Genomic DNA, 20,513 nt, shown 5'->3' on the forward strand with positions numbered 1-20,513 from the left:
CTGTTCAATCAAAGTTTAGTCCATTTAGGATTCAGACAAGCTTAAAGTAGTTCAATGCCAGGTAAAGTTATATTTAGAGAAAAAATATTTTAAAAAATAATTATAGAGACACAGAACCCAGAAACAATGACCATAAAATAGTAAGTTACGTTAAAAAAATTATATTTGCAGCTACTTATAAATTCAACTTCATTTTAAGAAGCATAATCTCAAAAAACATGCAAAAAATATGATTAATACAAATTTACAAAATACATGTGCCTTATTGGTTGTCTAAATAATGGCATGGAAATATATCTTCTGATAAAAACATACCATCCACTAAGCACAAATACTACAGTAATATGAATAGAACATCATTTGATCTCCAATTACAATGCAAAGGCACTAGTCCAATGTTTATTTACAAAATAGCAACTATAGACATGTATAAAAGTGGTAACATTTTGACCACTGGCTCCCCAATGGTACACACTGGTAATTCAGTGACATTCCATGGTATCGGCATCAGTGTGCTACCGAATTAGGAGCTCTGTGCAATTATTCTTACAATCCTTTTGTAATTCATTTGGTCTGCTAATGGTGCTGAATTTAGAGATCAAGTTGCTAAGGGTATGAACTGTTACAGTTAATGAATGTATTCTTCTTGTTTATATTTACTTTGTATATCATTTTCATAACATCCTGACCCTGGAATGTAAAGCATCCTGATGGCCTCTCAAACATGTCTCTTTTCTAAGATCAGCTGGTACACCAGAGTGTAACCATCAGCCTGTCCCCTGCAAATACTCCAGTGGATATAAGAAATACATTATTTGGTCTAAGTAGTATTTCTTACTAATGTATTTCTAACTTCCATTTAGGGCAGAGTGTTGCAGCTGGGCCAGGTTAATAGTTACACTCTGGTGTACTGCTGAACTTATAGATAGTTTTACAAAGTCACCAAGATGTGATAACTAAAATGAAAAACGGTAATTCTTAATAACAACAAGAATATTGTACATTAGCTAACTGATCTTTCATACATGTGCCAAATTGCTCTTTATTGAAAATAGCCTCCTCAGCATTTAAACAGACAATATAAAAATACAGCAGAGAGAGCTGCTGATTTAGTGTATTTTCTTTTCTTTTTTGCAGGAGCCTTTGTTTTATACAATCTTGCTATAACCTGCATAGCGGGTAGTATTGACAGTGTTTATTTTTAATATGCTTGTAGCTAACAGAATAATTCCATAAATCTTACCTGTCATGCACTTCCATTAGCTACACAGGTCCCATATGTGCATTTTGAAAGAATCTTGTTACAGTTAGCAGTTTGAAAACATGTTAGAAGGTTTTCCCTTTGATAGCTTTGCTTTCAGAACGCATGTTACTGTTTCACATCCTAAGTCATTCCAACTTGGCTTGTCTTTAGGATGTAATAACATGTTACCGGCTGCAAAGCATATCAATCAATAAGAGAAGCAGCTGGTGAAATGCCCAAGGAAGTACAAGACTACCTGAAAGCAAAACTTGCAAACAGAGATTTATTTGACCTTGTATAGATAATGTATTGTGTTTTCAAATTAAAATATATGTGTGCTAAAATTAGTTTCTTTAAAAACGGTATATTTCTGATCTATATAGCAAATGGAAGTGGACAATAGATATGATTTATTGAATTTATGTTAGCTACAACTTTTTGCCCAAATAGCCATGTTATAATTGACATTTTTTTATTGAAGTGTAGTAGAGTTTTTTTTTTTCAGTAAAGACAATAATTTATTATTTTGATTTATGTTTTTTAAAAAGTAATGCTGATATTGATACTTACTGTAAATTATGAAGTAACATTGCTACACAGCAAAAACTTTGAACTAAATTTCACCCTATGTAAACACCAATATAGCCAAATGTAATTCCTCTCCATAACTGCTACTGGATATACTGTAGTATTGTAATGACCCAGCGTCTGCTTTACTACAATGGGACATAATTTTGTGTTCGCAGTGTTCTAGAATGTTCTTTGGCCCACAGCCAAGTTAGTTGCTGCTGCAGGTGTTCAGTGACGCCAGAAGCGAGAGAATTTCCACCAATCATGAGCTTAGCTTGCAGAATCGAAGAGACCCTATTGCAAGGAGAAAAGGGATTGACACTTTGCAAGAACAAGGGATGGGAGATGGGGCAGATTATGCATGCTTGGGATTGGTGGGTGATGTGCTGGGGACGTGGATTGGCCAAGGGCATATAAGGAAGTGAGGGCATTTGTGCCAAGGAGATCAGGGATCAGAGAGCTAGTAGATGCTCTGTGTGATTTGACTGCAGTTTGGTTTGGCATGGCACTCGGCCGACAGTGTGTTTTATTTTTGTTTAACAGTCATGTAACACTATGTTTCTCAGCTGTTGCTGTACTATTCGCTTGAAAGCAGCACTCTTTACTTGCTGAGTATAGAATCCCTGCCTGCAATAAAGCATTGAATTTGAGAAACTGCAATACCCATGTGAGCTTCATTTCCCACCCGTCGCTACATTATTATTTTATACATGTACAGTAATATGTAGTGGTCACTAATAATATGATAATACCACCAGAAATGCCTTGGTATAAAATGGCATATACCACCCAGCCTGTATCAGGTGCAAATACTGACTCAAATGCAAGGAGTGAAAGATAAAGTAAATCAGACCATAGTCATAAATAATTCATTATTTAAATACACATGTGTGGCGGAGTGTCCCGCCTCTATGTATTATTATTTGTATTTTTGTTTACAGCGCGGGTAAAAGCGCCGCGTCTTTTATTATTATATTTAAAAACCCCGTGAGGATGCATGGCTGATCAGCTACTGATTATTTAACTAGCTGACAGTCATGCATCCTTACCAAACGTGTGCAGACTCTGGCCGAGGGATAATAAGATAATTACTAGTTAATCCCTCGGCCAGAGTATATAAACCTGCAGCTCTCTGCACTCGGGGTTGGGTGTACAGAGGAGAGTACGGGGAGCGGAGAGAGCGAGCAACATTTAAAAAAACAATTGCTAAAACATGCTGGATTATCCAGCACGACACTTACTTGTTTGTTTGTTTATTCGTTTGGCCCTCGTGCCCTTTTGTTTTGTGTTTTGTTGTTTATTAATAAATACGCTGAGTGCCGGTGCACTCAGCTTCAACCGCCCATCCATTGTTTTGGTTTCTACTTCCTGGTCCGTGACGTCACCACTGCGAGCCAGACTGTCACAACATGTTTTTTTTTTTTCTAGTTTTATATTTTAAATAAAGTTTTGATTGCATGTTTTTAACATGACAGAGGGTGGGCACGAACTGGCAACCATGGACCCTGCAAGTGAGCATCTTAATCACTATTCAAAAGAGCCGGCAGGGGTCAGACTCCCTAATGGCATTGCGTCACACTACACTGTCTGTTACACATTCAACAGCGGGAAAAGAAACCAGCAATCGACTGCAGTAGTTTATTTAACAGACTAAATAACAAAAACAGCCTTTAAATAACTCATGAACTTAGTCTTTGTTAATCGGGCCAGGGTTTAACATGAAAATTAGCTTTTGCATGATTTATGTCTTTGGCTATGGACTGTCCTTGAACTGTATTTGATTTAATTAGAATACTTATACAAATTAAAAATGATCTGAAAGTGATGCAATGACCCAAATATACCACACTCTTAAGTAACAGGGTCAATTTAATAGATAGGTACAGACGTCTCTGAATGGACATGCACATACTGTAGGTCATTTTCAATACCCAAATTGCATCTAATTTTATTGCTTCATTTTCCAAAAGGAACTTCATAAGTGTGATAACAAAAGCTTTTTTCATGAAAAATCAATTATATATGTTTTTAAACAGATGTTTAAAATTGTATGTATCTCATGTAGTATAATTCAGTAATATGTCAGATGAGAATAAATCCCATTTGCAACCAGTTTTAAAATCTACAGTATATTTGCATTAACAAAAAAAATAAAGGATATGAACTTATGAAGAAGCCCTTATAAGAGTTTTGAAGGGTTGGGAACAATTAAAATAGACACTTAATGAAAAGCTTATTTTTTTTTTTTTTTTACAGTACTATTCAGTTCTGTATTAAGCATACCCAGCATTTCATAAAAGCTACATTTATTTTTTTAAAACATACAGATCACCCCCACACTGAGTGAAATCAGTGTGACCTTCAGAGATGCTCCTGTAAGCATATTAAATCTGAGCTCCTTTCTAAAAAAAACAGTTTATAGACTTGAAAATATTATGGCTAAATGGAGACATTTCACATGCAGCCCTAAGCAAATGTATTCATATCTCTGGCAGGAAAAGCTCATTAAAGGTAACCTTCTGCAAGCCAAAAGGGTCAGCTTTATTATTTCCAACATAGGGTCATAAACAGGTTACGTTGTAGGAAGTATTAACACTGGCTGTTAACAAAATTCATTGACACCTAGTTCAATCAAACATAAAAGTCCTGGACAAATGACATTACTCTTTGACTTAATATAAATATATGATCCCTGTATAGTAAGTGGTAGAATATAATTTTAAGTCTACCCTTACAGAAATAAAGTATATTTTCTAGTATATTGCCACCCACAGGAGCAATTACTTGTAAGCAGAACTTGTACAGGTACTCGTTCTTACTTGTAAATGGGTGGGGCTAAAACCGAAAGGGCTGTAGACATGTATTACTGGCCCTCAGTAAGTGTCCAGACAGTGCTTTAACATTATACTGTATTGACAGTGATTTGAATCATTCAAAAGGTGAGGATAAATATCCAGATGTCCTAAACAGTTTTAGGAGTTGTACTCATGTTAAACCGGTTCTCTGTAAAATTAACATACTCCTTATGGTTACTGATTTACACTCTTTACTCAGCCCACCCTTAGCATGCACCACCCTGAACTTCTGAAACATCCTCTTGTTTTACTGATAAAAGATTGCTTCTCAACAAAAATCGGAGCTGTTGTTAATGTTACCTGGGTCCCCCTTCTATCCAAATTCACTTACTTGAGGACTTTCAGCTTGAGTTGTAACTTACAATTAGCTGTTACTGAAATATGTGCATATTTAAATGTGAACATAACCAAAAGTGAAGTCATTAACTGTCTACATAATTAATACTGATACACAGTCATTATTATTGTATATATTACTGTTTCATATACAGTATAGAAAATACAATTCCCAAACACAACCGTGCTGTATTGCTTTCTCTTTACTTTGGATGTAGAACTGAACCAAACTAAAGTGTTATCTTCTGGTCTTTCATTTGAGACACGCTGGTCTGTTTAGCCTAGCTGCTGGGATGGGATATTCATTTCATCACCCTGAGGTGTCATGATGCTTTGCTGTGTGGTAGTGTCAATCACACCTGCTGTATGCCTCCTTGTATACTGTAGCTGTCACTCTCACATCCTCTTGCTGCTGTTCTGTAAGACCGTGAACGCATGTTGCAAATTAAGGCCAAATTAATGCAATAGAATATAATAAAAGTGATGGAGTTTTGTAAATAGTAGAAGGCATACATGTGATTTTTAATTCATGTGTTGCTAGAAAAATGTCACTCTGTCTCAATATAATTATGCATAGTTACAATGTGTAAACCGTAACCTAACCCTTTTCTGATACAATTGTGTACTTACATATATGATGCAAAAAGATTGAAACATGAAGTACATTGCAACTATGCATAATAACATTGTAATTATGTGTAAGTACACATAGATTTACTAAGTAACTACTATGTAAATACACAGTAATTAGAGAAAAAGTGTTATCTTGTTTCTTTACTTTTAAGCACCCCGGAATACCTCAAAATAAGTCTGCATCACCATATCAGTTTTACTTAAACAACTTCACCAGAAATTGGGTTATCTTGTTTGATTTCCTAGTTAGGGTTGCTTATAAACAGCTTTTCATTTATATATCCACATATGGTAGCAAGCTCATATTGGATGAATCACAGTATTGTGCTGTATTTGTAGTTATATAGTGAAATAAACAAGGCAATACATGGAACAATAAACAGATAATAGCTACATTAAATATATATAGAGAGAAAGAGAGACGTATATTTATCAATGTATTTGAATATATTGACACAGTATATATTGTGTTATACATATATTTCAGTGATAACCAATCTCCCAAGTACTGTAGATAAAATCCAAGACAGATTTCAAGTCATATTCTTCTTTCCGCTCTGAGTTTGACCAAATTAGTGATTCAGTGACACGTTGTTTTGCTGTGATGCCAATAGAAGCCTCAGTTCAAAATAATTCACTGTGAACTATTAGAATTAGCAGCACACAAACACTTAATTCTTACTTTATACAATTATATGTAGTATGCTACTGTAGAGAAAGAAGTTTTGTTGTCACTACTAATTTAAAATAACCATAATTCTTTAGGAAAGGTAATAATTTAATTCTGCCATTGCATAGAAGTTTGATCCATATCAAGTTTTTCTGTGAGTCTTAATTGGAAATGACCTGTACAAGATGCTTGCTTGCTTTGTCTGATTAATCTCTAATTAACTCACACTAAAAGCCAGAATGGCTCAAAATGCTATGCAATGGGAGTCTTAAATTATACCCTGAAGTGTGGGGCTACTTTAGGTGGACTATATCAATAATCTAAATCATTTAATCCCTGGAGGCTGGGTTCAAATCCATGTTTTGGTCTCAAATTAACCCCCAGGGCACGAGTCCACATCACTAAACCATTGTGCAATACAGCACTAATGTTTCTGAATAAGAAAGAGCCTAGTGGCTCTGGGCCAGTGGCATTGCCTAATCACAATAATGCTACCACCTGCAATAAAAAGCATAACACTATTGCTTTCACACCATGGGAAAGTTAGTTGCCATTTTCAGTAGTAAAGCTTCTGTGGAAAGTTTCATATCCACACTCTATACTTGCTTTTGTGACAAAAAAAAATATGTATCATGCACGTTTACAAGGACATTTTAAGAGAGAGAGATATCTTTCTATCCCACAGGCTAAAAAAGACTGAAATATTAGGCCTCTGTGATAGCTTACTCCTTGAGGGTGAGATTGTAGATGACAAGGTTACAAGACTTAAAGTCAGCCTCTGTTACCGCCACTTAATCACTGCATCTCCAGTCTCGGTGGAGATCTGTCAGATTTTGCTGCATTTATTTCACAGAAAACAGGACACTTTCTTCTCGTCCTTTGATACCAGACCTTTAGCCTTTTCATAGAGGCTTTCAATTATATAACTCTGTCTCCCCACTTTTCTTGGTAAATATATTATGAAAAATGTTTAGGAAAAGATGCAAAGGGTAAAGCTAGTTGTCAATGGATTTGAACCTCTGAAGTGAAGTAGCAAAAATGTATTTATTTTAAAAAACTAGTGATGATCCTGCAGCATGCTTCAGAACTAAAGATGCCACTGAAATATATTTTTTTAGTTAGCAGTTATTACCTGGCAGATGGCATTGAATGAAACATGTTTATTGCTAAAATCTCAGTAATATTTATTTATTTATTTTGATTTTTTTCTGATTTAGAAAAAGGAACTGCCTAAGTGAGCAATTGAGAAATCAGCCGACAACATGGATAGGCCTATTGCCACCTCTCTGATTTACTGCAACCATAGTAACCATAGTAACCACTGAGTTGTCTTCTCTTTTTCTTATACAATTTGACCTCTTTTGTCTAACCTCCTCACTCCAATACATGCCTGTACATCAGTGTTGCAACCTCCTACTACTCAAACATCATACAGCCTCATTATTTGTCATCTTTGAAGTCCCCACTTATTTCTATCAGTGCAGCCTCTCCTACACTTCTCACTTTCTGTTTCTCTGTGAACAGGCCTTCCTTTCTCCTAAATTGACAGTTTCCTTTGACCATTTTTATCCTGTGATTGTAGGCTTTATAGCAATAGAATGAAAAGGTTGAACGAGTTTCTTTCCCAGAAAATGTTATAATCGTTTACATCTAAACCATTCAGCACACTGTGTTAAGTAAAACAAACAAACAAAAAAAAAACACACAGAAAAGTTACTTCCTTCCCTTAATAATAATTATCTTATACTTATGTAAAATATAACTTAACCTACAGTTAATTTATGGTCAAAGGAATACTTCATTAATTCTTTTTTTAAATTTTTTTTATTCTGATATCTTTGTTACCATGTCCTTAATTTTTAAATTGATCCAATTAAACCCTTGACACCTGTTAAACCTGGAATGAGACAAGCTTCCAGGACCAGTCCCCTACCATTGCACTACTGTTTAATCTACATAGTGTAGTAAAGGGGTAGTATACTAATTTGTTAATTCGTAGAAATTCTAAACTGAACCAATGGCGATGATCTGGTTTTAGAGGTAAGAGTTTCTGAAATACTTTAAAGTTAGCTAAAGGCAGTTGGACAGATCTACTAAGGTTTGGCTCCTACTGCTTGTTTCATAACTTGAAAATAGAAACACAGATGTGTGTAGGAGCCTTGCAGTAACCTTCTGGTTCTGAAACATCATCAAAGGTTTATTTCAGTTGGGAGGTAAAACAATTGAGAAATTTTGATGTATAAAATATACAAAAACATATTGTTTATTTCAACAACAGTCTTAAATGCTTCTATAAATATCAAACTGGATCTAATTCACAAAAAAATAGACAAAAACTTTGAGTTGAGTCTTTGAGTTAATACTTTGAGAATTGGGCCCTCTATATTTCCTAGGAAGAAACACGTCAGTGGCTGACAATGAAGTAAGCAAGATAGCTGATGCTTCATGCAATAATGAGGGCCATATTGTCTAATTATGTAAGGCACAGATAGAAGATGGTTCTGCCTAAACATGCTCTTAATGAGCCCCATTGTGTGTGCTCATTCTGAGGATGGTATCCCCCTTGCCTGCATCCAATTACATCATGAAAATTGCTTGACCTAGTTTACGAGCAAATGGGAATAAATCAGTGTTGCATGTGTTGAATAAAACAGCATGATAAATTCACCCCAAGACATCCAAGTGCAGATTCTCTGAAAGATTGGAACACACTTGTGCTTGTGTGGTTTCTAAGTTCCAAGTCTTAAAGGAGTGATAATAACCATGGCTTTAAAATCTATTTTCCTACTGTACTTCCTATTAGCATTAGTGGCATTATCACAGATCCCTTTTTGTCCTTAGCTTGATTTCTGTACAATACTGTTAGAAATCGGAAACATGCTGGACGTGTAGTTAAATAAATGTTACATGAATGGTAATGACCCACAGTCCCGTGTGAAGCTAGAGTGTTCATACTGGGAATTTTTATGCAGTCCAAGCCTATCCTTGCACCTCCAACCATGGAAAATATACCTTAAAGTACCAGGAATCACCCCTTTTTGTGACATAATGTGTAATGCTGAATTTGAAAAAAAAGAAGCACCAAGAAACCAAGAAGAATCAAAAGACTTCCCACACATCCGATTCCAGCCCAGCGCTGGAATAAAATTAATATCTTTGGTTATGAGCACTTGTTATTTGAGCAAGAGCGTTGCAACAAAGAGATAGGAGCATTTATCTCCAAAATTAATGAGATAAATACATAAATACATTGTTGTTATAACGATGTTCTTTAAAGTCACACTAGTATTTGTTTATATGAAAACACATTACTTACTTGATGCTTGAGTTCATTTATCACATTGTGTAAGATCCCTTCTCCCTTCTCTGTCTCTGGAGTGGTAATCAAAAAATCCACATCATGGCCAAACTCCTTTCCTCTGCAAAAGACAACAATCAAATGTGAACATTCGATCAGAATCTTGCACACCTCTGAATGCACTCGTTAAGGGGTTATAATAGCCAAAGCGTTCTCTCATTAACATACATTATGGACTGCTAAGGACTTTACAGCCATCAGAGGGCCACTTTTGCCTGCTATATGCTATGACTAATGAAAAAGAAAGCCAATTCATTACATCAGTGTTTACTATATTGAGTTTCTATGGTACTTTAACTCGTTATCACCTCTGAAAGGCACCTCTTGAATTCCATTCAATTGCAAAGTTAAATCGGTGACAACACAATTGGCCACCAATCTCAGCCACTTTAACAGTATTATCTTCATCAACCTTATGCCTCTTTTTACAATGGACGCGTTGTATGTAAACAGACCTTGTTGTTTAGCCAATTCACTTCTCCTTGTGCTGATATTCCCTCATACACGTTTGCCATCTTATAACCTTATAGTAGGAGGCTGTGTGGTCCAGTGGTTAAAGAAAAGGGATTGTAACCAGGAGGTCCCCGGTTCAAATCCCACCTCAGCCACTGACTCATTGTGTGACCCTGAGCAAGTCACTTAACCTCCTTGTGCTCCGTCTTTTGGGTGAGACGTAGTTGTAAGTGACTCTGCAGCTGATGCATAGTTCACACACCCTAGTCTCTGTAAGTCGCCTTGGATAAAGGCATCTGCTAAATAAACAAATAATAATAATATAATTCTCTCTTATTGTTTTGTTGTACAGCAGATTTTTTTTTGTTTTCCAATCTGAGACTCAGGTTCAAGTCCATTCTTCCTGCTATAACAGGAAAACTGTCCCCTATGTGTAAAATAACACATACAATCAGGCCATAGACTGGATTTGCACTAGGTTTCCATATACTTGGATGGAACCACCCATGACATTGCAAAAAACTGAGGATACTTAAGATCAACGTATTGATTAAAACTTTGAATACAACTTTTACATGTTTACATTAGTTGATTTATGTGTGTACTCACAGCAAACAATTTGTATTTTATTGTATTATCCCATATTACAATGCGTATACTTTAATGATTGTAATTTTAGAGACTAACTTTAATCCCCATTTTTGTGTTTAATTATTCAATACTTCCTCTCTGTGCTATTGAATATTTTCTAAATGGTATAAAATGAATAATGAATAATAGATACAGTACTGTAAAGGAATAAGGGAATGAGTAAAAAAAGTATTTACAAGCCATTCCATTAAAACACAAACAGACATGATATTGTCTCTTGCTTTCATTGATTATACTGTGTAATCTTTCTGTGAATTTTCACACTAGGAATATGATTATTACTACACATTGGGTGTACTCTTTCCTATGCAGTTGAATTAAAACTGTTTTAAGATACCACTAAGTAAATACCTAATTTAAAAAAAAAAAAAGATTGTTAGGCTTGATTTGTAATTCCTGGGAAATATTCATCTTAATGATATGAACTGACCATGACCTAAATTCTTATGTGCTTTGGGCATTTTGGCAGACTTGTCAAATTTAAGCTTATTAAGTGACACAAATTGAGGGAAAGCAACAGAAATAACTAATTCCTGTGAATATTTTGGTCATATTCTCTATGACAGAGGTGTCATCTTTCATTTGACACACACAACTGAGGTCTTATGTGCTTTATTCTGTACACTAACTAGAATCAGTGTACCTGCACAGTTGATTGTATATTTACATGGCTTTGGTGGATTTGTGCTGTTGATGTGTGTGGCAAAGCACCCCGCCCCTGTGTGCATTTGTGTTATGTGTTGTATGTTGCGTGTGTAAATGTTGGTGTATAGATTGGTACACGGGATATAAACGGGTCTGTGTTTCACGTGTATTTAAAGTGTAGATTTGTATTTAGGCACGAGGAGAGCACAAATCACTTCACGTGCTGGTTAAATGTAATATGTGAGCACGGGGTTGCACAGAATTAATTCACGTGCTGGGATTCAAGTGAATAATTAATTAGTAATTGAATCCCAGCACAACAGTATATATAGATGCACATTTTCACTCAGTGGTGGTGAGGTGTTCGGTGAGTGGAGAACGGGAGAGAGAGAAGGAGAAACGTAAAATAAGAACGTAAATATTAGTGTTATCTGCTCACCGTGTTTTGTTCGTCTGTCTGTGCACTGTCTAGTCCGTTTTGTTCGTCTGTTTATTTTGGCTACAAGTGCCGTGTCCTGTGTTTTGTTGTTTCAAACCTTTTATTTTCTGTCTGTTATTAAATGCTGAGCGCAATCACGCGCTCAGCTTTACCAAAACCCCATCTCTCTGTTTATTTATTTCCTCCATCTGGTCTGACGCCACCCACTCTGGCCGTCTTTGTGACACGTGGTGTCCTGCGTGGGATCGACAGCGCCTCCAGGACTCAGGCCAGAGCAGGAACCGCATGTTTTGGAAAAAAAAAAGTGTTGGATTACAAAAAAAAAAAAAAATATATATATATAAATAAATAAAATGGGATGGAAGGAGGATAAAGAGGTGAAGGACAGGGAGGAGGAGTGCCGCCTAAGGGCCAGACATCCACGGCGATCTAACAAGCCAACGCCGGGGTGCCTCCTCTGCGACCAGGATCATCTGTTCGCCAACTGTCCCTTCCGCAGTTATGAGGAGGAGCCTGAGCGTCCACAGCCCAAGTGGGAGGAGCCTGAGCGTCCACAGCCCAAGTGGGAGGAGCCTGAGCGTCCACAGCCCAAGTGGGAGGAGCCTGAGCGTCCACAGCCCAAGTGGGAGGAGCCTGAGCATCCACAGCCCAAGTGGGAGGAGCCTGAGCGTCCACAGCCCAAGTGGGAGGAGCCTGAGCGTCCACAGCCCAAGTGGGAGGAGCCTGAGCGTCCACAGCCCAAGTGGGAGGAGCCTGAGCGTCCACAGCCCAAGTGGGAGGAGCCCGAGCGTCCTACGCCCGAGTGGGAGGAGCCCGAGCGTCCTACGCCCGAGTGGGAGGAGCCCGAGCGTCCTACGCCCGAGTGGGAGGAGCCCGAGCGTCCTACGCCCGAGTGGGAGGAGCCCGAGCGTCCTACGCCTGAGTGGGAGGAGCCCGAACGTCCTACGCCTGAGTGGGAGGAGCCCGAACGTCCTACGCCTGAGTGGGAGGAGCCCGAACGTCCTACGCCTGAGTGGGGGGAGCCCGAACGTCCTACGCCTGAGTGGGGGGAGCCCGAGCGTCCACAGCCCAAGAGGGGGGAGTCAGTGCGTCCACAGCCCAAAAGGGAGGAGTCGGTGCGTCCACAGCCCAAAAGGGAGGAGTCGGTGCGTCCACAGCCCAAAAGGGAGGAGTCGGTGCGTCCACAGCCCAAAGAGAGGAAAGTCGGGGCTTCCATAACCCTAGGAACCAAGCTGCCAGCAGAGGGAGAATGCCTGCTGGTCCCACCTCCACCAGCAGAGGAAGAATGCCTGCTGGTTTCCCCTTCCGAGGCAGAGCCGCACCAGTCCCCTGCAAGAGAGGCAGAGCAGCACCAGTCCCCTGAAAAAGGGGGAGACGACATGCTGCTCCCACCTCCGTCGCCAGGAGACTACACGCTGCTCCCACCTTCACCGGCAGGAGCAGAGCAGCCGGAGCTGTCTCTGCCTCCGCCACCTCCACCGGCAGGAGCAGAGCAGCAGGAGCTGCCTCTGCCTCCGCCACCTCCACCGGCAGGAGCAGAGCAGTAGGAGCTGCCTCTGCCTCCGCCATGTCCACCAGCAGAGGGTGAATGCCTGCTGGGTCCCTGTCGACCAGCAGAGGGTGAATGCCTGCTGGTATCACTTCTCCCACCAGCAGAGGATGAATGCCTGCTGGTATCACTTCCCCCACCAGCAGAGGATGAATGCCTGCTGGTATCACTTTCCCCACCATCACGAGGAGAGGAGCGGGAGCTGCCTCTGCCTCCATCACCATCAGGGGGAGAGAAGCAGGAGCTGCCTCTCCCTTCACCAGAAAGACCAGGGCGTGAAGCTGGCGGCCCTCCGCAGCCCTTGCATAGGCTGCTGAGGGAAGCATGGGTAAGAATCGCCTGGTCGCAGAGGCCGAGAAGAGGGCCAACACCCGCATCCCGGCTGGTCCTGACTCCCTGCCACGCTTCACCCTCGCCTGGGGCTGCCAGCCGTGCCGCATCGCCTGGGGCTGCTAGTTGCTCCGCATCGCAGCAGGAAGTACTGTGGCCGGAACCCCACCAAGGGGAGCTGTCGGCCACGAAGAAAGTGGGGGAGGTCAGGAGACCTGCTCCCACTGCAGCAGTTTCGCTGCCGGAGATCGTGGGGGAGGTCCGGAGACCTGCTCCCACTGCAGCAGTTTCGCTGCCGGAGATCGTGGGGGAGGTCCGGAAACCTGCTCCCACTGCAGCTTCTTCGCTGCCGGCAGTACTGTGGTGGGAGCCCCACAGGAGGGAGCTGCCGGCTACGAAGAAGGGGGAGGTCGGGGGACCACCTGCCCCCGCAGCTTTTTCGCTGCAGGACGGGACCAACAGGCTGTCAGCCGTGCCACTACCAGCAGGGGTGCTGACAGCATGGCCAGCCATGGGCCCACTGAAGCCTCCCTTCCCAGCCCGAGACTTTGTCCTGGACTGCTGGATTTTTAAGGGGGGAGGTGGCCGTTGAGGCCATGTGTGCTGCGCACAAGGGGGGGGTATATGTGGCAAAGCACCCCGCCCCTGTGTGCATTTGTGTTATGTGTTGTATGTTGCGTGTGTAAATGTTGGTGTATAGATTGGTACACGGGATATAAACGGGTCTGTGTTTCACGTGTATTTAAAGTGTAGATTTGTATTTAGGCACGAGGAGAGCACAAATCACTTCACGTGCTGGTTAAATGTAATATGTGAGCACGGGGTTGCACAGAATTAATTCACGTGCTGGGATTCAAGTGAATAATTAATTAGTAATTGAATCCCAGCACAACAGTATATATAGATGCACATTTTCACTCAGTGGTGGTGAGGTGTTCGGTGAGTGGAGAACGGGAGAGAGAGAAGGAGAAACGTAAAATAAGAACGTAAATATTAGTGTTATCTGCTCACCGTGTTTTGTTCGTCTGTCTGTGCACTGTCTAGTCCGTTTTGTTCGTCTGTTTATTTTGGCTACAAGTGCCGTGTCCTGTGTTTTGTTGTTTCAAACCTTTTATTTTCTGTCTGTTATTAAATGCTGAGCGCAATCACGCGCTCAGCTTTACCAAAACCCCATCTCTCTGTTTATTTATTTCCTCCATCTGGTCTGACGCCACCCACTCTGGCCGTCTTTGTGACATGTGTAATAAATGAATAACTATCTGTGCTCTGATGAGCTGAAATGACCATGAGTGTTGTATACTGCTCTATAAGCACGCAGTTCAGGAGGCTGTTATGCCAAAACATAACTGCTAATAATACCACATTATTAAAGTTACGAATGTCATAAGTAAATACAAGGTTTAAAGAACTCAATAGTAGAACTCAAAAGAGAAATTACAGAGTTGCACAGCATTTTCAAATATTGGCAGAATGAACTGAGGATTTAGAACAAAGGAATACAGAAGTGAGTGCAGACGCAGAAGGAGTTTTTGTAGTTACTTCCACGCATACATCTGTTTTGATCTTCATACCAATAACTGGTGTCAGAATGGTAAAGATAAGTAAAGCTACGTGAGGGGAAATATTTGTCAAGCAGTATCAGATGAGATAGCAAAGAAGTCTGGAAAGGTCACCATGCCATGCTTAATTGCCTATAGAAAACATTTAAATGTTCCACATTCAGAATTCAATGAGGCATGTCAAGTTCACAGTAAAGTGGAAAAAGTAAGTAGTTTAATCACAGACTACAGGGAATATGCTTTCATCTGATCTCCTTGCTGTGGTTCACATGCAAAATAATACTTTATCCTTTGTGAGACAGCAGGGAGGGGGTTAAATCCTCCCTGCAGAAAACATGTGCAAATGCACATTGGTTGATGTAATTGTTTTGTTTTATTATTTAATTATCCCCTGCACCTGGTGATCATTGTAAATCAGAGCCAGGTGCAGGGTATTTAAAGAGAGCAGCCAGTCTGTTCTAGGCTGCTGAGAGAGAAGGAAGCAGGATAGGTGCTCTGCTTCCGAGCAGTCGGGTGAAGAAAGGTAGTGTAAACCTGTGTGGTTTGTTTCGGGGTGAAGATTTTGTTTTGTGTTCCAGGTAAACAGCTTAGCTGTCCTGATTTATAGTTTAGGTTCCTGTGTGTGTAGTTAGTGCTCGATAAGAGCTAGGTGTTTATTTGGTTTTGTGTGTTTGATATTTGTATTATTAAAAATAGCGCACCAGCGCTGAAAAATCCATTTCATTGTTCTGGGTCGTATTTTTAAAGGGGCAACGAACCCGAGTGAGTTGTGCTTTGTCACATATGGTGGAGAATGCGGGCATAGTGTGTGGGCACCCCTACGACCCAGAAAATGGATTTTAAAGAATTGATCGCAATGATCAATCATAACACCGCTGCTCAGAAAGAGCAGACAAAGAAGTGGAGACAGGAGTTGGGGCTACCGGATCCGGAGCCGACGGAGCTGGACCTGCTGCTCCAAAGGTGGGAGCAGGCAGGGGGTGCCCCACTGACTCAAGCCCCAGAGCCCAGAGGCGAGGAGCCGCCGCTTCCAGAGCCCAGAGGGGAGGAGCCGCCACTTCCGGAGCCCAGAGGGGAGGAGCTGCCGCTTCCGGAGCCCAGAGGGGAGGAGCTGCCGCTGCCGGAGCCCAGAGGGGAGGAGCTGCCGGAGCCCAGAGGGGAGGAGCTGCCGGAGCCCAGAGGGGAGGAGCTGCCGCTGCCGGAGCCCAGAGGGGAGGAGCCGCCGCTGCCGGAGCCCAGAGGGGAGGAGCCGCCGCTTCCGGAGCCCAGAGGGGAGGAGCCGCTGCTTCCGGAGCCCAGAGGGGAGGAGGTGAAAAGCATACCTCCACCACAGCCCCGACCACCACCCCTACAGTCCAGTTCGGCGCCGCTGCGTCCAGTCCCTCACCCCTTGCTCCTGGACACCCTGCCGGTCTTCCTGGACCTCCCTGTGCTGGACCTGGAGCCCAGGAGTCTGCAGCACTGGCCACAGCTCTGCCCCTGGTTACCTGCTCCGCTCTCCCCGAGCACCCAGACGTCGCTGGGCTGCTGCCAGACGTCGCTGTTGCTCCCCCTGTTAGCTGCTTCGCTCCCCCTGGGTGATCGGACATCACTGCGCCAGTTCCCAGGGGAAGACCTGTGTCCACTGCGGCATCCTCCAGTGCCCCGGCCTACGCTTCGGTCGGCCCTGTTAGCCCGGTGGGGTCCTGTGTCGCCGGTTTGCGGTCCCTTCCTGGCAGCGCCGGAAGGACCGACCCATCCTCAAGCCCGCCCGTGGAAGAGGGCGGCAATGGACATTGCTGGACTTGAGGCTGGGTGGTCTTTTAAGGGTGGAGGGAGGTGGCCGTGGTATGGCCGGTGTCTTGAAAAGACATGGGGGGGGATGTGTGAGACAGCAGGGAGGGGGTTAAATCCTCCCTGCAGAAAACATGTGCAAATGCACATTGGTTGATGTAATTGTTTTGTTTTATTATTTAATTATCCCCTGCACCTGGTGATCATTGTAAATCAGAGCCAGGTGCAGGGTATTTAAAGAGAGCAGCCAGTCTGTTCTAGGCTGCTGAGAGAGAAGGAAGCAGGATAGGTGCTCTGCTTCCGAGCAGTCGGGTGAAGAAAGGTAGTGTAAACCTGTGTGGTTTGTTTCGGGGTGAAGATTTTGTTTTGTGTTCCAGGTAAACAGCTTAGCTGTCCTGATTTATAGTTTAGGTTCCTGTGTGTGTAGTTAGTGCTCGATAAGAGCTAGGTGTTTATTTGGTTTTGTGTGTTTGATATTTGTATTATTAAAAATAGCGCACCAGCGCTGAAAAATCCATTTCATTGTTCTGGGTCGTATTTTTAAAGGGGCAACGAACCCGAGTGAGTTGTGCTTTGTCACACCTTCTACATTTTACAGTGTTTTATTTTATTGCATGTTTACCATCCTGCTGTGTGTGTTGTCTGGCATAGAGCCCTGCATCGGGTCGGGTGTCCGCGGGTGACCCACAAAGCGGGTCGGGTTAGCAGTTAGGGTGCAGGCCAGATAATGTAATTTTTGAGTGTGAATTTGAATAGCCAAAAATGTTTTCTGTCCTTTCAGCAATACTGGTCTGTAACCCTTACCCAAATAACGTGTTAGAAGGTAAATGTACTGATATTTCCTGCACTAAAGCAGGAGGAGATTATTGAGGGGTCAGCTGACTAAGCTGTGTTCTCAGTTTGTGTTCTCGGATTCTTTTATCACGTCTGCTTGGTGATATTAAAAATGCCTGTGGACGAGGTGAAACAAAAGATAGCGCAGGGTTTATATCATGTAGTGGATAATAGTTCGAGAGGTAAATCAGAAGTGTGAAATTCTTTTGGAATCATAGCGAATGAAAATAATGAACATGTGACTGGATTTGTTGCTTGTAAAACCTGTCATCATTTTTTTTGTGTATAACAGCTACAAAACGCAGGCAGTAGGTAAAGGACAAAGACTTGCGGGTTCGGGTCGGCTTGCAGGTTAAAGTGGGTAAGAAGACTGTGCTGCAGCGGGTTGCAAGCTCTGGTCAGGTCCTATAGTAGGGTTGGAAGTGGGTGTAAAAATCGGACCCGCATAGGACTCTGGTCTAGCATTCAAGCATAAAACCAGAAATGTTGCCGCTTTTATGTATGGTTTAATTTACTGTAATTTCGTGCTGCAGCAAAGGAATTCTGGAAACTGCATTTCTGCAGCAAAGCTAGTAAATAACTGTGGCAAAGTGGGTTAGTATGTGCTGGTGAAGGCAATGCAGCAGTGCAGAAGAAACAGACAGACAAAAATGTCCAGGTGCAAGGGTGTTTAATGATGTTGTTTTCCAAAGCCTGACGGCAAAACAAACAGTAAACAATAATAAAGGTCCCGATCTTTATACAACACACAACACGAAACACATACACAAGTCTTTTAGTGAGTAAATTAGTGCCTGTGGTGCAAATACAGTTCTTCATGAAAGAAGGGAAGTGCTGGTGTCCGGTTTGGTGCTGGCCTTTGGCGACAGCTCCGGATCATGTTAGCTGTCTAAAACAGTAAAGGAACAGATCACTTTACTACGTCCCCTTTTTATACCATCACCCATGACCCCTTGGTCAATGAGCGCATCTGCTCCTCCAATCCGTGGATGCCACACCGTTTCCCGTCCAGGTCATTGAGTTTGTATACCGTAGCTCCATCCCCTTTCTAAATGGCCAACTTCCACCTAACCCTGGGAAGAAACTGTCGTGCCATTAAGTCCAGGGTACTCTGTTCCCTTTACACAGCGCCCTCACAGGTCAGGAGGGAGATCTAACACCAAGAATCATTCGATCTCTGTCACAATAACCCATAGAAATATGTGGTCCAACTTAAAATATATATTTTTTATATAGTTATTCGTGACCTTGTGAGTAAAGAAATACAATATTTCCATGTTAGATTTATATTATGCTATCATTAATTAAGTGAGAGGGAAAAAAGAGATTTGAGTGAAAATGCAATTGAAAAGGCCCAAGTGGACTTTATGCTCAAGGTTCATGGCTTGGGTTTTGCAAGAGGGAAATTAACAGATTATGTTATAGTTAAAATAAACCTAATAATCCCAGCCACAATCGCAGTAAAAATTTTAATTGTTTAAATAGGGTGCATTCTTCTATTCTTATAGCTTGGAAGAGTAAAAGAGTACTTCAGTTCAATGTAAGTTGCCGTGTTTGCAAACTGTCCATTTCGCCCCAGAACTAAATTTTGCCAGCGGACCCTTTTCTTTAAGCATTCCTTTCACATTCCTCCACTAAACTTAATTCAGAAGCAGAACAAGCCGCAATAGACCTCAAGTAAAATGTATTCTCACACACATTGTATAAATAGATTTTTAAATTGCTTTTTCAGTCTTTTAGTGTAACATCTCCAATTTATAGCTGTCATACCAACTGCTTTTGGCAGCTAAATAAATCTATTTCAAACTGTATAGCAAAACACAAATTTTAACTATTTAGTAAAAGATTAATTCTATGGAAAGAATGAAATATAATCAAATCATTTTTTTTAGGTTAAGTGTATTTACTACACAATTAATATGATCATTAATATAATAAAAAAAAATCATTATATAAGGGTTGCTAAGTCTTGACTAATTTCGTTTGTAATCCCCAGAGGGCATTATTCAATTAAAGCACTACTACTTGTGGTAATTATTCAGAACAGAGTTGTTTTCTTATTATTTGGGGATCACGCATTGGGTTGGGCTGAACGGATGACACTGGACAAGGGGGCGGGAGTGAGTGTCGTATACAGTAAGCGGGTCTTGGGTAAAGCTTGCTGTTGGCAACAAGACCAACAGGCAAGTGTGAATTCTGTTAACATCATGCGGCCCACAAGGGAAAGGTATGGACTAAGCCTCTGCTCTGTGCTGTTGTGTTTAGTTTTAATTGATGCTACAATTCTAAAAGCCTGTGGTCTTTCAATGGCTGTTATAATTACAAAGCAATTCACTTTAGCATGCCATCACAACAGTCATTAGCTTCAGAATAATTAAAGAATGATGGAATATTTATAACTCTGCACCCAGTAAAGTTACCCAACCAGAAACTGACATCTCATACAAAATAATTCCATAAATCTTACCTAAATCTTACTTCTTGTGCACTTCCATTTGCACATAAAGAAGTCTCAAATGTCCAGTTTTGAAAGAAACATGTTACACTAAACATCTAGGGAAAATAAATTAAATTAAAAACATGATATCTGGTACTACGCTTGGTTAAAGAAACCT

At 41.3% G+C, this 20,513-nt stretch overlaps 1 protein-coding gene across 1 annotated transcript in view; it reads right to left on the bottom strand.

Annotated features, from left to right (window-relative positions):
• The window catches only part of dntt (deoxynucleotidyltransferase, terminal), a 129,964-nt gene that overhangs the window by 69,509 nt on the left and 39,942 nt on the right, over positions 1-20,513 (bottom strand). The window contains exon 10 of the mRNA XM_059035786.1: positions 9,624-9,726. Coding sequence (XP_058891769.1) covers positions 9,624-9,726 — 103 coding nt within the window. The remainder of the gene's footprint in view (positions 1-9,623; positions 9,727-20,513) is intronic.

The sequence above is a fragment of the Acipenser ruthenus genome, chromosome 13 (genome assembly GCF_902713425.1).
Source record: "Acipenser ruthenus chromosome 13, fAciRut3.2 maternal haplotype, whole genome shotgun sequence".
NCBI lineage: Eukaryota > Metazoa > Chordata > Actinopteri > Acipenseriformes > Acipenseridae > Acipenser > Acipenser ruthenus.